Source organism: Peromyscus maniculatus, chromosome X (assembly GCF_049852395.1).
Source record: "Peromyscus maniculatus bairdii isolate BWxNUB_F1_BW_parent chromosome X, HU_Pman_BW_mat_3.1, whole genome shotgun sequence".
Taxonomy (NCBI): Eukaryota; Metazoa; Chordata; class Mammalia; order Rodentia; family Cricetidae; genus Peromyscus; species Peromyscus maniculatus.
In genome coordinates, this window is record NC_134875.1 from 128,568,627 (window position 1) to 128,592,674 (window position 24,048).

General features: G+C 42.3%; 1 protein-coding gene and 1 long non-coding RNA gene across 2 annotated transcripts in view; one reads left to right on the plus strand and one right to left on the minus strand.

The window, feature by feature from the left end:
- LOC121825674 (uncharacterized) overlaps window positions 1-24,048 on the minus strand; it is a 91,281-nt gene that overhangs the window by 17,718 nt on the left and 49,515 nt on the right. Inside the window, exons 12-13 of the long non-coding RNA XR_006068034.2 lie at window positions 5,866-5,938; window positions 2,252-2,339 (exon numbers count right to left, since the gene is read on the minus strand). This is a non-coding gene — a long non-coding RNA (uncharacterized LOC121825674). The remainder of the gene's footprint in view (window positions 1-2,251; window positions 2,340-5,865; window positions 5,939-24,048) is intronic.
- On the plus strand, window positions 921-1,805 carry Ppp1r2c (PPP1R2 family member C). The gene has a single exon (XM_006976876.3). The coding sequence runs from the start codon at window positions 1,021-1,023 to the stop codon at window positions 1,570-1,572; it is 552 nt and encodes a 183-aa protein (XP_006976938.1). The 5' UTR covers window positions 921-1,020; the 3' UTR covers window positions 1,573-1,805.

Sequence of the window (24,048 nt, forward strand, 5' to 3'; positions counted from 1 at the left end):
ATATCCAGGGTGTCAGAACCAGTTCCACATGCTGTAGTGACCCCCAAACATAAAATTATTTTCATTGTTATTCCATAACTGTAATTTTGCTACTGTCACGAATCATAATGCAAATATCTGTGTTTTCCAATAGTCTTAGGTGACCCTTGTGAAAGGGTCATTTGATACCAAAGGGGTCACAACTCACAGGTTAAGAACTACTGATTTAGATGGATGCGTGAGCAAGCTTTTTTCTGGGAACAGGTCTTGATTTGAAAGATATTACACAAGTGATTGAAGAAGGTGAAAGGATTTCAAGATTTCTGGGGTGAGAGGGTGGACGAGAGATTGGAAAGCAGCAGGGAGGTCTATCCAGGATCTAATTCAAAGGCTGAGGTGACAGTCACCCCAAAATGTGGTGGTGACTTAAAACGGGATGGCAGTAGAAGAGATCAAATGAGTTTCTTAAAATATGTAGGCCAGCATCAGAGGACTAGAACAAAAGCGAGCCATTTCATCTGGACATAGAGATGCAACTAGGCTCCCGACTGGTCTAAGCAGTTGTTGGTGTGGCTATTCTCTGAGACATAGACAAAGATGGGAGGGACAGGGTACATATATTTATATGGAGAGGGACATATGGATGGGCATCTTTCCAATTTAAGTAGTGAATTTTAGATGTTAGTAAGAAAGATGTTTCACATAGCTTCACTGTGCACAGAGTGTAGAGGAGCCCCCAAATAGTAATGATTCTCATTCATATGACACAAATGGGTATTTTCCTATTACATTTCTTAAAAAAAGAAAGAAAAATCCAAGATGGCGACCAGAGAGGGCCGCAAAGCCACAGCTGCTGCAGTGACGAAAGCAGGGTGCATTGTGACTTATCTCACTGTGTCCTTTGTGACATGCCCAACCCTGGCGCTGCTACTGGGGTGCTGAGGGCCTATCCGCCAGACAGATCTAGCTCCTGCTTGAGTGCGGAGTGCGGACAAGTGGCTGCGTCGGCCCAATTCTAACTTGGCCCTCAGCTTCCCAGGCATGGCAACCTCCACCACCTCACACCGGCCCATCAAGGGGATACTCAAAAACAAGAGTTCAACATCTTCGGTGGAGGATTCCACCCAACCATCAGGAAGACCTGGCGCTCAGGATTTGCAACGTAAGAAATCGCAGAAGTGGGACGAATCCAACATACTAGCAACCCACTATCCATCCTACAAAGACTATGACTTAATGAAAACGAATGAGCCCGGCAATCCCTTCGCCAGTGTGCCACATGACGGAGAAGACAACACGAGTGAAGTTCAAGGAAAGGAAGCCATGACCACTGCTGATACCTTAGCGAAGAAGCTCGCAGCCAGTGACACCTTTGGGACCAGCTATCAGGGTGAGGAGCAAGAAAGCAGCAGTGCGCATAGCAGCAAATTCTTCCTGGACAAACAAGAGCGACAACGGCAATTTGAGTTGAAAAGAAAGTTACATTACAACGAAGGACTGAACATCAAATTGGCCAGACAACTCATATTGGAGGAGCTCCAGTCTGAAGTAGAAGAAGATGATATCCAACCACATCTCCATTCAAGTTTTTGAAGAAAAGACTACTACAGAAGAAGCTCCGACAATTTAACATCTAGAAATTCCATCATAAACGCGTATAACATCTGCGGTTGCCGCTGTCTTTGCCTATCCATCGCTGCTTCTTGCTTCTTAGAACCCATGCTCTTAGTGTGACACTACTTGTCCGTGTAACTGTTTAATTGTGTTTAATGGTCTTGCAGGAACTAAATGATAATGTTAGAAAACATTAAACTGGCTGAAATGTCTGTCTGTTGTGGCTGTGCTTTATTTCCTGCGCCAAATTGTCATCGGGTTCTTTTTTTAAACTGAAAATTGTGTTGAGCTCATTTTAGATTGGAAATTAGTTGTGGGAAAGAATTCAGGGGGAAAAACCTGTGTACCCCTTATCTACTTGGTAATATTCTGGAAGTGGTAATGAATATATTACAAAAAAGCAATAACGCCCCTTTTATAGCCACATTGGTTCCCCTATCTCTAGAAGTTTGTGTCATGACTGGTGAGCAAGGTACAGGGAGAGAATCAATGGTACAAAGGCACATTTCTAAAAAGTGAGCACATACTTACCAAGCAGTGACATTTGTCCGGGGTGGTTGCCAGGAATAGGGAGAGAAAATGGGGTCTGGCAGGGAGGGAGCCTGCTTGTTTCTCAAATGGTTTCAAATATTAAAGCACTATGGTTGTTATTACATACCTATTTGCATGAGAAATGGTTTCCAGATGACTAGAGAATGAGGATCCATTTTCAGAAGAAGAATGCTGTCTTAAAAGTTCCTGTTGATCTGAAGATGAAAACAAAGATGGTTGAAGAGATGGTTAAGAGCACATATTGCTCTTGCAGAGAGCCCAAGTGGAGTTTCTAGCACCCACAATGGGTTGCTCACAACTATCTGTAACTCCATTTCCAGGAGACTCAATGCTCTCTTCTGTCCTCATACACACTCCCTCTGCTCAACACACATACACATAACTATAAAGAAAATACAGGGCTTAAGACACATTCAGCCATTAATAAAATTTGCTGCCCTTGCAGAGGACCCAGGTTCAGTTCCAGGTGCCCATCGTAACTCCAGTTCCAGAGGATCCAATGCCATCTTCTGGCCTCAAAATTAACTGCATACATATGGTGCATAGACATACATGCAGATAAAACACCCATACACATAAAATAAGAGTAAATATTAAAAAAGTAAAATAAAAAAGACAGGGAAAGCAGTTTGAGGACATGCTTCTACTCCAAAGAAGAGGATGGTGCAGCTCCCACTGGGCTACAGGATAGGCAATACAAGGGTATAGGGGGAAACATTTGCTAATTTGGGGAATGGCAGAGAGATAAGAATGCTGAACAGATTAATACAGGATGTCAACAGGATGTGTATACTGGAAAATTCCCTTTGCACAAGGTGATGCTTGCTTTCTTGTTTCCACAACACAGTACTACATCAATGATCAGGAAAATATGTGGGCACAGACACGGAGAAAAGAACCTCTAAAATCGAAATTTGATGAGGAATACTATCATGCATTTCTTATAGACATCTTAAACAAATTAATACTACTATTTATAAAATCTGTAATTGGAACGGTCAGGTCACACATGGATGGATGGAACATTCACTGTCAACATCCATTCTAGAATAAGCAGAAAAGGCTGATTTTCATGTAGTTGCCTGCATGTGGCCTTCAAATGGCTTCAGAATAAAGGCTGCAAAGATCTGGTGGAAATTGAAAAAATTGTGTGTGCTAGTGTGTGGTGTCTGTGTTTATATGTATGCATAGGAAAAGACACTTCAGGTATTCCTATCCACCAGCATAAACATGGTTCTCTAATATAATATTATACATTATTAGTGCTTTAAAAATACAAGAGTTGTTATCATTGTGTAGGCAGAGCATTTTTGCACTACTGAACCTGCCTATGCATACTGGGTACTAAACAGTTTATTCTTCCAAGGAACCAGCTTTCTTTCATCTTCCCCTCCACTGTTTTAAAGCAGACTCTTTAAAAGGTGCATATGAACTTGGTTTCCATAGCAATTGCAAGCATCAGTGATAACCAAGAGCTTCTAAGTTATAATATACAGTCTGCCCTACTAATGAATTTCAACTGCATTTCCATGAGACAATGGCTCAGCCACTGATAGATAAGGTCAGACCCCATCTTCAAACTTTAAATTAAATCAGGATAGATCAAAATGCATCAGTGGGAGGAGTGTCCTTTTGGGAAAGTGTTCTGTTAAAAAATACACTCTTTCTGGAGACAAGACGGTCACTTTTGTGGTTTATAATACTCGGATAGAAAAATTCTAAAACATACACAAGTCTCTTCTGTGTTATTAATGTATGTGAGCATTTTCTTATGTTACTTATGACTGAGTTTCACCCTTAATAGCTCTGACTCTAAGAAAGCATACAATAACCATCACCCCAAAGGCAAGTGTGATAGTTAATCCTAGCCAAGTCAGGAGGAATACAAGTTCAATGAGAACATCAAGCTACTTACAGTGTGTGCCTCCATTGAAGGAGTCTCAGTTATCTGGTGTGCTCAGCCATGTCCACCCTGTACAAAAGTGCTTACAGGGGTCCTGGAAGGATATTGCCCAAGGTCTTGAAAGGCCTTGCTTTGGAATTGTTTTTGAGGAGAGTGTCCAGAAACAGAGTTTAACCAAGTATGGACAGGTAGATCTGGAAAGATTGGCATTCCATATACAAGTATGAAGCAAGTGAATGGTCTAACCCATATAGCACACAAAAACAATCAATGGGAGACACCATTTTTTTAAGCAGGAGTGGCCTGACCAGACTTCTCTTCCCTAGATCATCCTAACTGAAGGCATGGCCGTGAACCAACCAATGTAAGGAAGACAATGCTAGAGACAGTACACTGGGTTCCAGAAAGCTGACGACTGTAATATTCAAACACCAAATTCCTGATTTTGTACTCAACACAGTGACAACTGGCACTACCCCAGTGCCAGACACACAGTGACCCCACTGACCAGCTGTATCTGCCTTACCCAGAGGCTGCTAAGAAGTCCAAATTCTCAGACCATATCCCAAGACCTCCTAACTCAGTGTGTCGGGGTCCTAGATCCAGCATCCTTAAACTTAATAAGCTTCCTAGAGGAGTCTCCCACGTAATCAAGTACTACAATATGATGTTTTATTTACCAAGCTCCATTAGGTGGGACAGATCTCAGTGATTCTCTCTATGTATGCTTTGTGAGTACAACTGTTTGCAAAAATACATTACGTCTAATTTAAGGACAGCACACAGGTTTCTGAGTTTGATCTTTGAAACCCACATGGTCAGAGGAGAAAATCCAGTCCTGTGAGTTATGCTCTAACTTCCATATGTGTACCATGACATGTGGGCACACATGCACATATACATATATTTTTAAATAAATAAACATCATTAAAATATTTAAAAAGATATTTCCATGAGTATGCAGTCAGATCTCAGCAATACTCATTATGTCCCCATCCTTAAGAAAAAATTTCTCTAGTTTTTCCCCTTGGTATGGTAAGTATTCTCCACCGAGTTACAGGGCTTTCCCACATCTCCTGCTTTACTAGGGCCACTCCCTTTGCTCAGAATATACACCTTCTTGTTTACACTGAGTATTTCATGCAGTCTTCTGCATTCAGTACAAACTCAGACACCCACGTTAGAATACCAAGTTCCTGTCCTGGGAGAGGCCGAAAAGTACAATGGGCAGTAAATGTTTCAGACTCAAAGAATCTGAGTTGAAATCCAGGCTCTGCAACAGGTTAACTGAATCACTCAAGGAAAAGAAAGCACTTCACCAGTTGGACCTTGTTTCCTCACAGCTGCATGAGGATAACAATTATAATGCCTTCTGTGGATGGCTTTTGGAATGACTACATGAAAAGGTGTTAGTAAAACATGTGGCTTTTATAAATATTCAGTAGGTGGTTGATGTTATTGTTCTCCTCACATGTACACATTTCTGTTTATCTCTTAATCTGCTGATCATTTCCATTGACAGTGTTAGGCATTTCTAAAGTTACTTCTCTTTTCTCACTGGACAGAGAACCTTTTATATACAGGATCTGTACCCATGGGTCTGAAGTCTCTGAGCACAGTCCATGTTGCAAAGTGAAGCTGAGAGGATGAGCTTGAACGTGTCCCCCCCCCGTTAAATTGGATCCCACAATCAACTCGGGATTAGTAAAACACAATTTGGTCTCTGAGACTACTGAAGCTTCAGCATCATGAACGTTCATGGATACAGGTGAAGGCAAAGTGAAGAGTGGGTAGTCTCAAAAGGTAACAGTGCTTACTCAAAGCAGTGACAATTGCTTCACGTAATCTTCTCTTTGAGGATGTCCTTGATGTATTTCATCATCCCTAAGCCTGAAAAGCAGAAGATAAAATGGGAGGACACTAAGTGGGACTTAGATGTAAAGCCAAACTACAGTTTAATTTTCAAACACATTGAAATTTCTAGGACACAGTCAAGTTTGGGAAAGAAAGGCATTAATTCTGTCTCATCCAAATCACAGGGAAGATTCACATCATCATTTACAGTAGCACATGGCACTTTATATTCACAGCACATTTCTAATTCTCACTTTTGCCTTCTGAACTTCTTCTCCTAATTACTATTTGACTTCAACTGCAAGTTTTAGAAAGTGGAAGTAGAAAGAAACTTTTTGACCCTTTAGTCCAACTGCTTCAACTTACTGACCAAGGTTCTCTGTCTTAGAAACAAGGGAAATCAAAATATCGCCCTGGGGTTAGAAAGCCCTGGGAACCTCTGTTTGCCTGTAGCCACATGCTACCTCCTTTGTATATATGGAACACATATTAACTAAAATCCCAAATATAGTGCTTCTTGTTTGGAGACAGTTCTTGTGCTTTGAACTTAGAAAAGCCTTCCAGTAGAGTATGTCCTCTTGTAGAAAGCCTGACCTCAGCCAACACCAGACTCTACACAAACAGCCCAAGAGATAAAACCAAGTAACTTCTCTTAAAAAGAAAAAAAAAACTTTTCTATCAGTCTGGTCTGGCAAATACTTTCTCCTTGTACCTTGTGCTTATCATTCCCAGCACGTCATGCTTTAATAATAAATGCATGTTGTGGAGAAACAGAAGCACTGTGGGTGAATTCTAAGAAAAAAATATTCCTCAGAGGGAGTGAAGCCCTTACCTCATAGTCAAGAGAAGTGGCTTGGTCTTATCTCATGAGCTATTAGTGTAGGGTCATTTGAGTGGAGTTATATTTGAATAGATAAGAAGTAGGCATTTCACCATATTGTTAAGTAGTATATTTTGTAACATCCTTTCTAGACTAGCCCCTTGGACTGAAGCACCATAAGTCAATTAGAGATAGACTCTCATTGTTTGTATAAGGTAGTGGAAATCACTAGTCACACTCTACATTCTGGTTTATTGTTTTAAGTCTACTGCCTGTACCTTTTCCCCCTTGACATATCAGCAAGACTAAATAGCTGACAATGGCAGAAGATCTTTTTTCTGGAATTGTTTCAGAGCTGAAGCAGGGAACCACGGCCCTGGTAAGTGTTGCTAATGTGCCATAGACTCAAAGTATCACAAGTCATTTATTTGTTACTTTTACATTGCTGTGATAAAGCACTGTGACAAAGTCAACCAACAGAATGAAGAGTTTATTTGGGCTTACACTTTCAAAAGGCTCCATCATGGCAGGGAGGCATAGCAGCAAGCAACAGGCAGGCCAGTGGGGTAAGAAGCTGGGGGCTCACAGCTCCAACTCCAACACAAAGTAAAGAGAGAAAAGAAAATTGAAAGTGGAGAAAGTAAGGCCTTAGGCTCTCAAACCTCACTACAAGTGACATACTTCTTCAACTAAGGGCACACATCATGATAGTACCCCTAAGCATTGACCAAGAGTTCAAATACATGCGTCTATGGAAGACATTCTCATTCAAATCAACAAAAGGCATAGAAGGCTGGAACTGCATTTTTGATAGGAGAGGAGGGTGGTGACTATAGGAAGTTCAAGGCTACACTATTGCTTGGAGATCAAGATGTAAGTAAGGGCTATTGGATGTAGTTGGTAATGTATGATGATATCCATGAGGTAACTATCTGGAGTTTAATGTCCTTTAGACTCTCTATGAAGAACTGTTTGAATATCTTAGACTTGACAAAGGTAAAGGAGTCATGTTTTGACAAGGAAGGTTGGTTTCTTGAGAGGAATTGAATCAAAAAAACAACAACAACAACAACAACAAAAACCAATGAGACAGCTCCTGACAAATCAAGTACCACCACTTATTCGGGTTTTTTGTTTTGTTTTGTTTTGTTTTTCGAGACAGGGTTTCTCTGTGTAGCTTTGCACCTTTCCTAGAACTCACTTTGGAGACCAGGCTGGCCTCGAACTCACAGAGATCTGCCTGGCTCTGCCTCCCGAGTGCTGGGATTAAAGGCGTGCGCCACCACCGCCTGGCCACTTATTCGGTTTTTAATATAGAAATAGAAACAGGGATTATAAATGTGGAGAAGTGATGATAACCATCTAGGAATAGTCAAAGGAGTCTCCCTGAGGAAGGGCTCTAAGATGAATTCTGTAAACTAGGTTGGGTCGCACTGGATTTACTGGGGCTAAGAGGAGATAGCTTATGAAATTGTATCACAGAGCCTTCCAGCTCCAAGTGACTTTTACACTGGACAGCACTTACTATGGAGACTCACATCTGTAAACGTGCAGTGAACAAGTGGCCATTGAGTACTCAGCTCTAAATACAACATCTACATCACATGCCCACATCAAAGGCTCAGAGAACATCACAGAAGAAAAGGTGAAAAGATTGCAAAAGACAGAGGTTTGGGACAACTGCTGAAAAACAGTGTCTTCTGGGCATGACAGACCATTGCGTACATGAACTCACAGTAGCCATGACTGCCTTCACAAGAACTGTACAATCTGAAGCCAATCAACATTCCAGCATGGATAGAGGAGGGACTCGTGAGGCCCGCACCCCTGCTGAGGAGCTACTGACAGTTGGTGGCCATTGGGAGAAGGAAAATCCGTGTCTTTTCTGGTATGGCCCCTGGTATGTTGCCCACATTCCAGTGGATGGCCCCACATTATTGCATACACAGACAGCTCTAATTGCACTCAGGGAGCTATAAAAGTTGACATGAATTTAAGAAGGAACTGTAGAAAGGAGTGCCTTGAAAGTGTTGGAGGAGAAACGGGGCATGGGTATAACAAACATATTATCTAGAAGTATGAAATTATTAAATAGTAAATATGTAGTTAAAAGCTATATTGTAGAGCTCAGAAAAGTGAAAGAATCTTGGCTACTGATTAGAGTCTAGAGGAGTTTAGGGGTGGATTATTTCACCTCTGTCTTGCTGGAACAGAAGATGGAGATTTCCAAGAAGCTACCAGAACTATGTTGTTGGAACTTCAAGGGGAAGAATGGTCATAAATCTGGACAAATGAGTCTGGGCCAGGGAACTTAGATCAGTTGTTCTCAACCTGTGGGTCACGACCCCTTTTTAGTCAAATGACACTTTCACAGGTATTGCCTAAGACTATTGAAAAACACAGATATTTACACTTTGATTCATAACAGTGGCAAAATTACAGTCAAGAGGTAGCAAAAAAAAAATAATTTTATGGTTTGGGCTCTCCACAACTTGAGGAACTGTCTTAATGGGTTCCAGCATTGGAAAGGTTGAGAAGCACAGGCTTAGAGTCTGTGGGTGGATTTTGAGGGAGGTTAATGTGGAAAGGTGATCCCAGAAAGGTAGAGTCAAGCTGTACTTATCTTGGTAATAGTGACAGCCATGACTGTGTACTTACTTGTAACATAACATACTGAGGTATGTAAGGAGTGTCTGGATCTAGGAAGAGGCCTGTCTGGAGAAAAAGTCTATCATAAAAGACTTCATAGGGGATGAACTGGTTGTAATAACAGCTTCTGGTCTGAGCTCTATAACCAAACCCCTGTGGTAGTTGTAAATCCCAGCTCTAAGGCCTCTCCAGTTTCTTGAGGAATGTATAGAGCATGTACAATGGTGGTTAGCATAGGGATAGGAGCTGAGCAGCTTGAAGTAGGAGCCAAGCTGCTTGTTTAACTTGTAATCCCCTTGCTTGTTAGTCTCACCTATGTCAGAGTGGTCCTTTGGGTCAGCTTGGAAATGTACAGGGAACACCCGGATTGGAAGTCTAATGGTTTCTGGAGACTCAAAGCCTCAGAGAGCATGTTTAGTACTGAGGGCAGTGAGAAGACTCCTAGCCTCCAGATGACTGCATGAATGTGGCTTAAACAGAGCCTTAGGAAAATCTGTGCAAATATCAACTCCCATTCATCCCTGTCTCCAGTTGGAAAGTCCTAGAGAAGGCAGCTAGTTCTGATTTGCGGGCTGGCATATGACTACTTAGAAAGGGCTTAGTATCTATGATATTTAATAGTGTATGACTTGAAAGCCTTTGGCCTGCCACCATAAAACCATTTCTACCCAGGAGCAGCTGGCCTGAAGGTTGGAAAATAGAGAATTGTCTAGATCTACTTTAAAAGTGTGGGGAATGTATGTAGTTTCTGTATAACAGGACGGGAGATAGTCCTCAAGGTTTCGATCTGACAGTGAGGTAGCAGGATTTCAAGTGTGTCAAGGTATTACAATGAGCTCTGGACTTTGTAAGACATGAGTCTGGTGCATGCTGATTCTGTTATCTGACACCTAAGTGTTTCAAGGACATAGTAAGGTTCTTTGAAGTGGCTAAATCTGATTACTTCAATGACTGTCTATAGGGATTTAACAGTTTTATGCCCCAAGATGAACCAGGTCTGTTTAAGAATTCTGGTTGGGGGCGAATACAGTTCTACTTTGTAATATTTGTATTTATTTTCCATTATTATCCTAGTTTCCTTTCCTGTTGCTGCGATAAAATACTCTGACCAAAGTAACATAACAGAGGAAGGATTTATTTTAGCTCACATTTCCATGTTAACATCTGTCATAATGGGGACATTAAGGCAGCAGGTGCCTGAGACCGTTGATCATATTGCATCCACGGTCAGAAGAAAAGAGCAGTGAATGTGTGCTGCTACTCAGTTTTCTCTTTCTATTTGTACAGTTCTGGATCTCCTGTTCCTTGGCTGGTCCCACCCACAATCAAGAAGGACCTTGTAATCTCTCTTAAGTTAATCAAGATAATCCTTCGTAGACATGCTAAGAGATGGTTCTAGGCTTTGTCAAGTTGATAATTAACCCTATCACAGTTACACTTTCCTAATGCATGTAGGTGGTCCAAACCTCTTTTTGTTATAATAGTCTGGTGAGGTTCCTTAGGTGGCTACTCTTAGAGACATCAGAGGAACCCTTTGGCTCCTTCAGTTTTTCTTTATCATTTGTGTTATCTGCTAGGACAGCAGGTGTTTTCTCCTGTTGATTGTGTGTTTTTGCTTGGAAACATGAAGGATGTGTTTCCTTTGTAGTGATCTTTCTTTTTATAGAATACATGTTGGTTAAAGACTATGGTGATTTTAACGGGAAATGTCCCATACCCATATAGGCTCAAGCATTTGAATACTTGGTCCCCAACTGGTGGCATTGATTGGGGAGGTTACAGAACTCATTGGTGTGTAATCTATCTGGAGGAAGTCTATCTCTGTGGGTGGACTTCGAGGGCTGACAGACTGTCAACTTCATTTCCTGCTTTCTTTCTCTCTGATTACTGTGTAGGGTTGAGATGTGATCTCTCAATTTCCTGCAGCTATGTCTTCCCCACCATTATTCACTCTAACCCGGAAATAAAGTCAAAAACAAACCCTTCTATGAGTTACTTTTGGTCATCGTACTTTATCCCAGCAACAACAACAACAAAAAAATAATTAATACTGAAGTTGATACCAGAGATTGTGGGGTTGTTGCTATGAAGAACATCATATGTTTTAATGTGGAAGACTTTGCAACTTTGGACTAGAAAAGTAAATGAATGTTGCAAGCAGAGGTTAGTGACCTATTCTAATAGGAACCTGAAAGACAGTACTATGGAGAGCAGACAGTGGAGGCTCAACTCATGAGCTTGCAGAGGAGAACAAAGACATCAGAAATTGAGGGAGAGGTCAGTCATATGATATTTTGGCAAATAATGCAGCTGCATTCTGCCTGTGTCCTAAAACCTTGTCTATGGATAAATTAAAATAAAGGATCAATTTCTTCAGCAGGGAAAATTTCAAGACAGCATAACATTTATGTCTGTTGAATGGTTATTGTTGATTAGTCTTAGGCAGATCTAACATGAAAAAGAACACCAGGAAATAGAGTTTTCAAGTTATGTACTTGAAAAGGAAGCTGTAATTTTGAAGGTGATGAGTATTGTTATAGAGAGGTCTATTGCTCAAGAACCTACATAGCTAAGCCTCCAACTTGTATGTGGGGTTCCTTCCTTCTAGAAAGTACCTGCTGAGGGAAATTTCAGTTCAGTATATATAAACAGCTGCTAACATGGTCCAAGGGGACCAAAGATTCATCCCAACCTGGCAACCTACCCAGACAGTATTATCAACATGGTATTAATTTTAATAGCAAGAAAGATTTAGGGATCATAGATCTTTCCTCCATGGTTACAGAGAGCTACTAAGATCAGGTCATGTGTCACCAGGATGTGGAGGTTTTGTCTTTTGTTTTTTGTCTTTAAGAAGGCCCAAAGAGGCCATTCTGTGAAGCTGTGAAAGTAAAGCCCGGGTTGTGGTAAAGATTACCAAGATGTTGGAGATGGCAGATTTGTGAGACCTCTGCCAAAGAGAGCTGTATATAGGGAGTGGAACCAGCCCAAGAAAGAGACGAATGTGGCATAACCAAAGCTGAAGGAGTGAAGCCATCTGAACCTTTTGAAACTAAAGCCCCAGATACCAGACCTGGACCTAAAGAACCTGGTATTTGTTTTGTGAAGTTTCATTCTCGCTTTGGTGCAATCTATTCTTACCATACCCCTTCCTTATTTTTGGAACACTAATGTATTTTCTGTGCCATTGTATGTTGGAAGTATGTAATTTATTTTTCAGTGTTTTAAGGAATCACAGTTAAGAGATTTACTTGAGTCTCAGAAGAGACATTGTACTTTTGAAGTTAGACTAAATAATTTGCATTATGACAAGGCTATGCTCCCACAGGAGCTAAGGGGCTGAATGTGGTGGTTTGAATGAGAAATATCCTACATAGGCTCATGTATTTGAACACTTGTTCCCCAGTTGCTGGCATTGCTTATGGAACCCTTGGGAATTCAGCCTTGATGAAGGAAGTAGATCACTGAGTGTGGACTTTGAGGTTTTATAGCCCTATCCACATTTTTTCTTTTTGTTTCATGTGTGTGATTGAGATGTGACCTCACAGATTACTGCTCCTACCACTTGATAATTTGCCTTCATCACCATCATGAACTCTAAACTTCTGGTACCTTAAGACAAAAATCTTTCTTCTGTAAGTTGCTTTTGGACATGGTATTTTGTTACAGCAACAGAAAAGTAACTAACATAGAGATTAACCTCTGGGAGTTCCAAGCCTTCTCTCATAATAGAGGAAAAGTGACTTCCTAAAGCTGTAGGACCCTCTTGAGGCATATCCTCTGGTCCCACAGGAGATAGCTAACTCTGGAGCATATTCTATATCCTTTTGTTACAACAAAACACCTTGACAAAAAGCACCTCATGATTTATTGTCTCACAGGAAAGTTAAGGCAGCAAGACCTTAACAGCTAGTCACATCACATCCACAGTTAAGAGCTGTGCCAGTTAATCCCTAACAACAAGCTATAAACAGTTGTCTTTATACTCACAGATGAGCACTTCACCCCTCATCAAGGAAACTTCTATTTGCTACAGATAAGAGATTGCTGCAGAAAAATACAACTGATCAAAATGCAGAGTTGTGGAGCCCAGCTCCAATGGTTACATCTATAAAACATTCCTTCATCTAATGCCCTGGGAACATTGTGGAATAAGGGGTGAAAAGATTTTAAGAGCCAGAGGACAAAGGTGTTTGCTAGGAGATTGTACCTCCTAGTAATATCAGAAACTGTACCCATAAAGTCTCCAACAATGACTGCCCAAATGTGAGCTGAACAAGTACAACACCAGTTGAAATGCCACTGGATGGGGCAAAGCCCATGAGACCTCAACCCTACACAAAGAATTATAGGCAACTGAGGAAAGCTGGCAGTAGGGAGAGGTGGTCTTCCCCAGGGAAGAGCACACCAAATGGTTGTCCAGTGCTAAGGGTATCCCTTAAAAATACATAAAAGTTGCATTATATGGGCCAAACAGATTATATTTAGGAATATGTGGTGTGTGTGTGTGTGTGTGTGTGTGTGTGTGTGTGTGTGTGTGTGTGTGTGTGTGTGTGTGTAAAGATGCTATGAATTTGAAAGAGAGGGAAGATGTACATGGTTTGAAGGGAGAGGAGGAAAGAGGGAAATATTGTACTTATAATCTCAAAAATAAAATCAAAAGAAGAACAAAGTAAGGAAAAAAACGAGCCATGGTGCCTAGTTTTATGTCAATTTATTACAAGCTAGAATCATTTGAAAAGAGGGAACCTCAACTGAGAAAATGCCCTTTCCAGACAAGCACACAGGTTAACCCAATAAAGAACGTCCCTCACTGGGTCTCTTTTCTCGGGTGCATCTAGGTTGTGTCAGTTGACAATTAAAGCTAACCATAACAGAGCAGAGAAAAACTATTGGCTATCCTCTTAGACTCCTTAATCTCCTTGGTTTGGCCTCTAATCAAGGCTGCTGGATATTCAGAACATCAATTACAATAGTCTTCAAGAACAAACGTCCCTAAATTTTAGTTGTGGGGCATTTTCTTGACTAAGGATTGATGTGGGTGGTATCAGATCATTGTGATCAGCACCATCCCTGGGTTGGTGGTCCTGAGTGTTTTAAGAAAGCTGCCTGAACAGACCATGAGGAGTAAATCCAGTAAAAAGTACTCCTCCATGGGCTCTGCATCAGCTCCTGCCTCTGAGTTTAGCCCTGCTTGTGTCCCTCCCCCGACTCCTTTCAGTGGTGGACAGTGACACAGAACTGTAAACTGTAATGTGTGGGAAGAATACAATGGATGGAAAGGAAGGAAGGGCTTTCCGCGATAGAACTCTCAGCTTCCAGCCGCTGCCCCGACGCCACAGCCAAAGAAGATGGAGCACCAACAGGCTACGCCTGGAGCTTGCTTCAATACCACTATGCCAGGCAGCCTCCCTATGCCATCCTGGATGCCCCATAATGTGGTTAGGGATGCTTCTCCACTGTGGTCATAGGCATCTCTCTGAGAAATCTGGATCCCTAGGCATGCATCTGGATTAAAATCCATCCTACTGCACCCTTTACTGTGACACCCACTCAGTGTCCTGTTTGCTCATTCTCTTTCTTTCGCTAAAGGATATCTTCCTCCCTCCAGCTCATTGGTGCTCAACCTTCCTAATGCTGTGACCCTTTAATACAGTTCCTCATGTTGTGGTGACCCCAACTGTAAATGATTTCTGTTGCTACTTAATAACTGTCATTTTGCTACTGATTTTAATCATAATGTAAATATCTTATATGCAGGATATCTGATACAAAATCCCCTATGAAAGGGTCATTCGACCCCAAGGGGATCATTACCCACAAGTTGAGAACCACTGCTTTAACTGATCATAGGCTCTTCCCATTTAAAAACTGAACTCTTCATTTACTGTTGCCTGTCTCCTAAAGTAAGGTTCCCTGCTTGGACTTAAGAGATACCATTAAGCTGCACGACCTTCTTTTTCACTACAATACAGTTTGGCCTCAAAACAAGCCTGACAATCAGTGTCAATGACCAGAAAATGGCATATTTGATTTCCAAACTCTCATGGATTGTGACATGTGAAAATCCCTTATCTCTGTGCCTTCTTTGCTCTCTGCTCTGGCCTTATTTCTAGACCTTTTTTGCTCTCTGCTTTCTTCTCCCCGCCCCCCATCACTGGGCTCAGTATTACAGAGATTCAAATGTCTTTTGGATATGAAGAATATTAGAAATTGTCACATATTGTTCTCCTCTACTAAAAAGCTGGCTCTGGATGGGATTTGGCCTGCCCACTTTAGATCCAAGCACGTTTGTCTAAAAGTCTCTGTCCTGGATCAAGCTGGCCCCCTGGCTCTGTGGCAGGGGGCAGGTGAACAATGGGACAGTGCAAGAAAGGAGACTACGAACTTGAGAACAGCTAAGAGGTAAACTATTCTCAATAGAGGTTACTGCTGCTTATCACATGGTATTTAAATATTTTTAATCAAGAGAAATTTCTTTATGAAAGGAAAATTACTAAACGTAATCACAGATGCTTAGCTCTGAGTACCGCCCCCTTTTCTTGGTTTGGTTTACTAAAATGTTCTCCTAGTCAGGATTATGGATACGTTCAAGGCATTTGTTGAAATGCAAACTTCCTTTATCTCAAAATCTATAAGAGGGGTGTGATTTAAGAAATCCTATTCTAAATTGGGAATCAATCTCCCCCAAGATCCAGCTATACCACTCTTGGGCATATACCCAAAAAATGCTCAATCATACCACAAGAGCACTTGCTCGGCTATGTTCATATCAGCATTGTTTGTAATAGGCAAAACCTGGAAATAACCTAGATGCCCTTCAGCTGAAGAATGAATAAATAAATTAAGGCACATATACACAATGGAATACTACTCAGCAGAGAAAAACAACAACATCATGAGGTTTGCAGGCAAATGGATGGATCTAGAAAAACATCATCCTGAGTGAGGTAACCCAGACTCAGAAAGACAAACATGGTATGTACTCACTCATAGGAGGATACTAGATGTGGAACAAGGATGACTGGACTGCTACTCACATCACCAGGGAGGCTACCTGGAAAACAGGACACCAAGAAAGACACAGGGATTGCCCAATGATGGAGAAATGGATGAGATCTACATGAAGAGCCTGGACATGAGTGGGGGTAATGAAGGGCGAGGGTTGAGGGAAAGAGAGCTTGGGGAAGCGGGAGATCCCAGCTGGATCAAGAACAGAGAGGGAGAACAAGGAATAGGAGACCATGGTAAATGAAGACCACATGAGAATAGGAAGAAGCAAAGTGCTAGAGAGGCCCACAGAAATCCACAAAGATGCACCCACAATAGACTGCTGGCAATGGTTGAGAGACAGCCTGAACTGACCTACTCTGGTGATAGGATGGCCAAACACCCTAATTGTCATGCTAGAAACCCCATCCAAGGACTGAGGAAACTGGATGCAGACATCCACAGCTAGGCCCCAGGTGGAGCTCTGGGAGTCCAATTGGCGAGAAAGAGGAGGGTTTATATGAACGAGAATTGTTGAAACCAAGGTTGGATAAAGCACAGGGACAAATAGCCAAACAAATGGAAACACATGAACTATGAACCAATGGCTGAGGGGCTCCCAACTGGATCAGGCCCTCTGAATAGGTGAGACAGTTGATTGGCTTGATCTGTTTGGGAAGCATCCAGGCAGTGGGACCGGGTCCTGTGCTCAGTGCATGAGTTGGTTGTTTGAAACCTGGAGCCTATGCAGGGACGCTTGGTTCAGCCTGGGAGGAGGAGACTGCATCTGCCTGGACTGAGTCTACCAGGTTGATCTCAGTCCTTGGGGGAGGCTTTGCCCTGGAGGAGATGGGAATGGGGGATGGGCTGGGGGGAAGGGGAGGGCGGAAGGAGGGGGGAGAATAAGGGAATCCGTGGCTGATATGTAGAATTAAATTATATTGTAAAATAAAATAAAATTAATAATATAAAAAAAGAAATCCTATTAAAAGTCCTGGGTATCTTTGAAGCTTTTGTTGAAATGTAAACTTTCTTTATCTCAGGATTTGTAAAACCAGAGAGAGTATAGTTTAAAACTCTGTAAAATTCTGAGAAGAAAAATTAGCTTAAAACTTCCTACAAAAAGATAATTAAAAATCCATACATAGGTAATCTTAATTTGCTACAGCATAGCATATATGTAACTTGAATTCAACTCTTGTTTGGGAAAATAGATTTTTATTAGACTAAAGAGGCGACTTCAGGCCTTCAAGATGGTTTGCTTTATGCTATTTTCCCTACACTAAGAATGTAACAACAGGCCTCTAAGATATTTTGGATAAGTATGGTTTTTTGTAAGGTTATGGTGGTCTATTCAGGCTAACAAAAACTGACTTAAACTGACCACTAAGGTCTTTCTAAGTTTGCTAAGGTTTAGTAGTTTGGAGAAACTGGGTTATATAAGAAACTGTGATATTTTATAAAAGTAAAAATTTAAAAAATCAGGAAATATTTATGGTTTAAAGTTTATTTTGAAACAAAGGGATCTTCAATTCAAAAACTATAAATTGTAAGGCTCACCCTTACTAGATGATGGCCCTCAAACCTCTAAGAAAGCTCTGTGGAATATGGCATTTAAGGTCTTTAATGTGTGGGAAAGAGCTCCCCATGAAATGCTAGCTTCTAGCAGCAGCCCTGAGGCCACTTCTAAAAAGGTAGGGCACCAAGACTGCACATGGAACTTGCTTCAAGTGTGGCAGCACTGGTCACTTGGCAAAGAGCTGCCCTTCACCTCATGTATGGCCTAGAACCTACCCAAATTGTAAACAGGCAGGACACTGAAGGGTAGAATGCTCTTCTTTGCCTTGCCAAGGTAGATCAGTCCCCCAAGTTCGTCCTCCACAGGAGAATTTTTTGTCTCTTCAGGGCTTAGCAGCCAAAGATTGACACTGCCTCAGCCCCTAACAATATTGATGATATATTATCATGATGAGCCTATGGTAACTTTGTCCATACAAATGGTAAGTCTCTGTCATTTTTAGTAGATTTGGGGGTTACTTGTATGGTGGTTTGAATAGGTATGGCCCTCATAGATTCATGTGTTTGAATGCTTGGCCCATAGGAAGTGACACTATTAGAAGGTGTGATTATTGGAGTAAGTGTGGCCTTGTTGGAGGAAGTGTGTCACTGTGAGAACAGGCTTTGATGTCTCATATGCTCAAGCTATAACCAGTGAGGCACACAGTCTCCTTCTGCTGCCAGCAGATCAAGATGTAGAACTCTCAGCTCCTTCTCCAGCACCATATATGCCAGCACACTGCCATGCTTCCTGCCAATAACAGACTAAACCTGTGAAACTGTAAGCCAGCTCCAGTGAAATGCTTTCCTTTGTAAGAGTTGCTGACGTCAATGGTGTCTCTTCACAGCAATAGAAACCCTAACTAAGACACTTGGTCTATACTTCCTGCTTCCTCTGGTCAAACTTATTCTTCATAGATCTTTATGATGGGTGTTGACAGCTGGCCTAACCATCCCAGGGCTACAGGCCCTTTCCTCCTGTTCCCTCTGGGACCACTTGATCACTCAATCATTCTTTGTTATGCCTAGTTATTCAACCCTATAATAATGGGCAAGGAGATGGAGGCCCTCTGAGTGTGGGTAACAGTTGTGCAGCTTAGTCTGTTTGTGGGGCCTCTAGCAATAGGATCAGGACCTTTCCCTGGCACATGAACTAGCTTTTTGGAACCTATTCCCCATGCAGGAATGCCTTGCCCAGACTTGATGCAGGGGAGGAGCTTGGTCCTGCCTCAATGTGATATGACATACTTTGTTGACTCTCATGGGAGACCTGCCCCTTTCTGAACAGATGGGAGGGACAATATATAGGAGGTCAAGGGAGGAAATCAGAAGAGAGGAGGGAGAGGAAACTGTGGTTAGAATGTAAAATAAATGAAAAAAAATCTAATAAAAAATAATGGGCAGGGATATCATGGCTAAATTATGTATTACCTTTTCTTTTAATTCAATTCTTTCAGGAATTTTCCCTCTCTAACCTCTGAAGAGCCTCCTTGTCCACTGACTGGCACTAATGCTTCACCCTATCCCCTTCCAGATTTCCTCAGTGACCCTGAAGTACGGGACAGCTTCTCTCCTGCAATGGCTTCCCATCATTCCCCTGTTATGATCCTCCTCCAGGACTCTACCTCCTAACCCTGTTGCTCTCAATACCATCTTTCTCTTTAAGACACAGACAAGGCTTAAAACCTTAAAACAATGCCTTCTTAATAGTGGTATTCTCAAGTCCTTCCACTCACTCTACAACACCCCTATCTTGTCAGTTCTATAGCCTGATGATCTCTACTACCTAGTCCAGGACCTCAAGATTATTAATGTGCCTGTTCCTCCTAGCCACCCAGTGGTGCCTAACCACTACACTCTGCTTCCTCAGATTCCCTCATCCACCTCTCACTTCACAGCTTTAGACCTTAAAGGTGCTTTCTTCATCATTCCTTTATATCCAGAGTCATATGACCTCTTTGTCTTTACCCAGGAGGACCTCAACCTCAACCTCTCAGCTCACATGGACTCTTGAACCTCAGGGCTTCTGAGATAGCCCCCATTTCTTTCACTAGGCTCTAGTCACTGATCTCCTTTCTCTTGACCCATCTTCCAACCTTTTAATCCAAAATGCAGATGACCTTTTTCTTTGCAGCATCTTGCTATCGCTGTCACAACCGCATACCGCTCAACTTCCTAACTTTCTAGTTAACAAAAGATACAGAGTCTCCCCTTTCTAGAAAGCCCAACTTTCTACCCTTTGGGTCAAGTATCGAGGCTTTCTTTTTTCCCCTAAGAACTGAAAGCTCAAGTTTGATTGCAGACAGTACCTGAGGTCCCTCACACCTCTAACCACCAAGGAAGAAACTATCTCCTTCCTCAGCCTGATGGATTCCCCAAATTTCTTTTCTTGCCTGCCCCCTCTATAAAGCAGCTAATGCCCCCCCATTTGAGCCTGTAGAGCCTACTTAGCCTGTCACATCTGCCTTCTCTCACCTCAAGGTGCACTCTTACAGACCCTGCTCTGGCTCTCCTAGACCTTGACCAACCCATTATCCTTTATACTACTGAAAACTGGGGAATGACCCTGGGAGTTTGAGGACAAATTAGAGGACCTACCTTTGCTCCTGTTGCCTATCTTTCCAAAAAGCTAGATAAAATTGTTGAGAGATGGCAACCTTGCCCATAGGCACTAGCGGTGGCCTCCTTATTGGCCCAGGAGGCCTCTATGCTCAATTTTGGTTGCTCTCCCTCTGTCCTCTCATCAGACCAGCTCAAAGAGCTCCTATCACATAAGAGCCTCTATCCTTTGTCCCCTTTTAAGCTTCGACATTTTCACAGAGAAAATCCTCCTTTCTTACTTGATTCCAGCTCTCTCAAGCCTGCTACACTTCTTCCTACAGCCACTAACTATCCTTACCCATTCCTACCTAGAATCCTTTGAAACCCTTATTTACAAAAATCCAGTTTTCTACTTCCCCTGTTATGTCCTGACTATCCTTTGTTCATAGATTGATCCTTATCTCTAGCTCGACTGGCTTCTGCCAAACAGGTTATGTCATAGTCTTTGCTGACCAAGTTGTAGCGTTTGCCCCATTACCGCCAGGCACTACTTCTCAGAAGGAAGAGCTCATGGCCCTCACTAAGGTCCTCACCATAGCATGGAATCAAGCCATCAACATATACCCAGATTCTAAATATGTATTCCACATCCTACTCAATTTGGCAGGAGAGGGACTTCCTCACCATCAAGGGTACATATATTACCAATGGACCTCTAATTCTAAAGCTACTAGAAGCCTCTTATCTTCCTAAGAAGATAGCAGTTATCCACTGTCAAGGTCATCAGGCCCCTACTAATGGCATAATTTTGGGAAATGCTTTTGCTGACAGGACTGCTGGAGAGGCCAGCCAATATCTCTGCCTTCCTTCCTCTATTTTCCTCTTGGCTCTGCCAAGCTTAACTCCTACCTACTCTGAGTCCCAATGACAGCCCCTTCCCCCCAGGATATGGGGGTTGTTGTGGGCCCTCAAGGCTGGCTCCATCCATATTACAGAACAGGTACTGTGTCCTTGATGCTTGAGCAAAATCATTCCTGACAGCTAGTCTCAAATCCTTTCACATTGGTTCTTGACCTCTCTACTGCTTCCTCCAACTTCTCTTCTTCTATCCAGCCTTTCTGACCTCCTTAAGGCTATCTCAGGGATGTTCCACCTGCACCCAAACCTCCCAAAGAAGGCTTGCAACCCCCTCATTTCTTCAACCCACATCAGTTTCAGGGTAATCCTCCAGGCAAAGACTGGCAGATTGACTTCCCACACATATGTCTAAACAAAAATCATAAATCTCATTTTTCAATGGTAGACACTTCCTTAGGATGGAAAGAAGTTTTCCCTATTAGGGCTGAAACTAAAGAAGTGGTCTGCTTCCACCTCGTGAATGGTATTTTAACCAGATTTGGACTTCCTAGATCCATACAACCAGATAATGGCAGAGCATTCATCTTTAAATCACTCAGTTACAAGGGACTAAAGCGTACAGTGGTATCGCCACATTTCCTACCACCTCTAGTCCTCAGGAAAGGTAGAAAGGGCTAATGGATGTATTAAGACTCATTCATCAAAACCATCTTCTGAAGTTCACCTTCCTTAGATTCAACTCCTACCTCTAGCCTTAACTCAAATTTGAGTTAATGTGCCGGGCGGTGGTGGCGCACGCCTTTAATCCCAGCACTCGGGAGGCAGAGCCAGGTGGATCTCTGTGAGTTCGAGGCCAGCCTGGACTACCAAGTGAGTCCCACGAAAGGCGCAAAGCTACACAGAGAAACCCTGTCTCGAAAAACCAGAAAAAAAAAAAAAAAAATTTGAGTTAATGTACATACATCCTTTTCTCTGGGAAAATTTACCCCCTCTGGAAGCAGCCCCCCTCCATGACTGCTTACCTTCTTTGACTCTCTTCCTCTGTGAACACGTTTATTGTGTCCTCCCTCAGCCTCCTACTGATCCTATCACCTAAACCATTTCACCAGGAAACTGGCTTTATTTGAAAGCCTCTCACTAACAGGCTCTCAACACACACTGTTTGGGTTCATATTTTGTCATCCTCACCACACTAATGGCAGCTAAGCTTTAGGAGTTCGTAACTTGGACCCATAGGTCACAGTTCACACAGGCTCGGGATCACTTGTCGGATAAGTAGTTCTGTCTGTCAATGGCATCACTAAATCTTAACCTCTCCCACTTGCCCCCATCCCTAAGGATGCTGTCTCCTGTCTACTGCCTATCCCTAATGGTGGGCTCTTTCCTTCCCCTGCTCATGGAGCTCTTTCCCACCCTCTCAGCTACCAAGACTACATGACAGGCCTGGAAGTTTCAAATATATGCCCAGTATAAAAATCCCACTGAGCTTCTTAACTTTTCCCTCTGTCCATAGTCTATATCTGTCTCAGCACATATCTGCTCAGCTAGTAGATTAAATCCAGGAATCATCTTCAGCCCTGCAACTGCTCCAAAACCAACTCATCCCCCTAGCCTCGGTGGTCCTACAAAACCAGCAAGCGCTGGACTAGTAAACTGTCAAAAAAGAGGCACTTTTCCCTTCCTCAATGAAGAAGTTTGCTACTATCTGGACAAGTGAAAGAGAGGATTACAAACTTACACACCCTGGCTTGAGAAACTGTTAGCGCCTCCAGGACCTGACTCCAGCGCTGAATTCTCCCTATAGTCGTCTCTGGGGCCCTGGCTCCTTCCACTACTCAGCCCACAGCTCTCTATCTTTCTCATAATAATTACTACTTCCTCTCCAGATTCCTTCAAGAGAGAATTAGTGAAATAACCTGACAGGCAGTAAACCAGAGGTTCCTTCTCATTGCCTGCTGGCTTGAGTGCTTGAGTCCCTGCTTTGGACCAGCATTCCAGACTCCCAGGCTCAAATCCCCAAACAGCAGAAAGTATCCTGAGGGCTATTATTGCTCCTTTATCATAACAAAAGGCTGGAATGTTGGGTACAAAGTGGATCTCAAAAGTATCAGTGCTAGTGACAATGTCCTAAACAGAAGGGCTCTGACTATGTAAATAGAAGGGTTGTTATTGGGTAAACAGAAGCCTAACTTAGCATTCCTTGAAAGGTGGGTTTTTGTTAATCAGGAAATCAGATCTCCTAAGGCAAGTTTCTGTTTACCAGGAAAACCAATACCTCCCTTATCTCCCAACCACAGTGGTCAAATACTTGGGCAAAGGCATCTTGTTTCCCAAACAGCCTGTATTATCTCAAAGACCTTCACCTTGCTGACTGTTACCTCAAACCTGCTTGCTTTCCTGCTAAATTGCTGTCCTTTATTCTCAGAGGCATCTGGCAAGCAGTTTATTCTGCCAGTAAACTTTTCTTTCTTCTCATGGGGTGTCCAGTTTGGTGGTTTCACTGAGCCCTCACTTATAACAATCTCATAAGTAAAGAAAAATGTAAAAAGTGGGGCCTAACTGGAAGATGTAGTTTACTAGGGCAGGTCCTTCCATTGTTTTGTCAATGGTCACTTCCTGTCTCTGACTGCTGCCACTACATCATGAGGTAAGCAACCTTTCTCTGCATATGTTCTTGCTGCCATTATGTTCTACCCAAGTCCATGGGTCAAAACCACAATGGAATAAACTC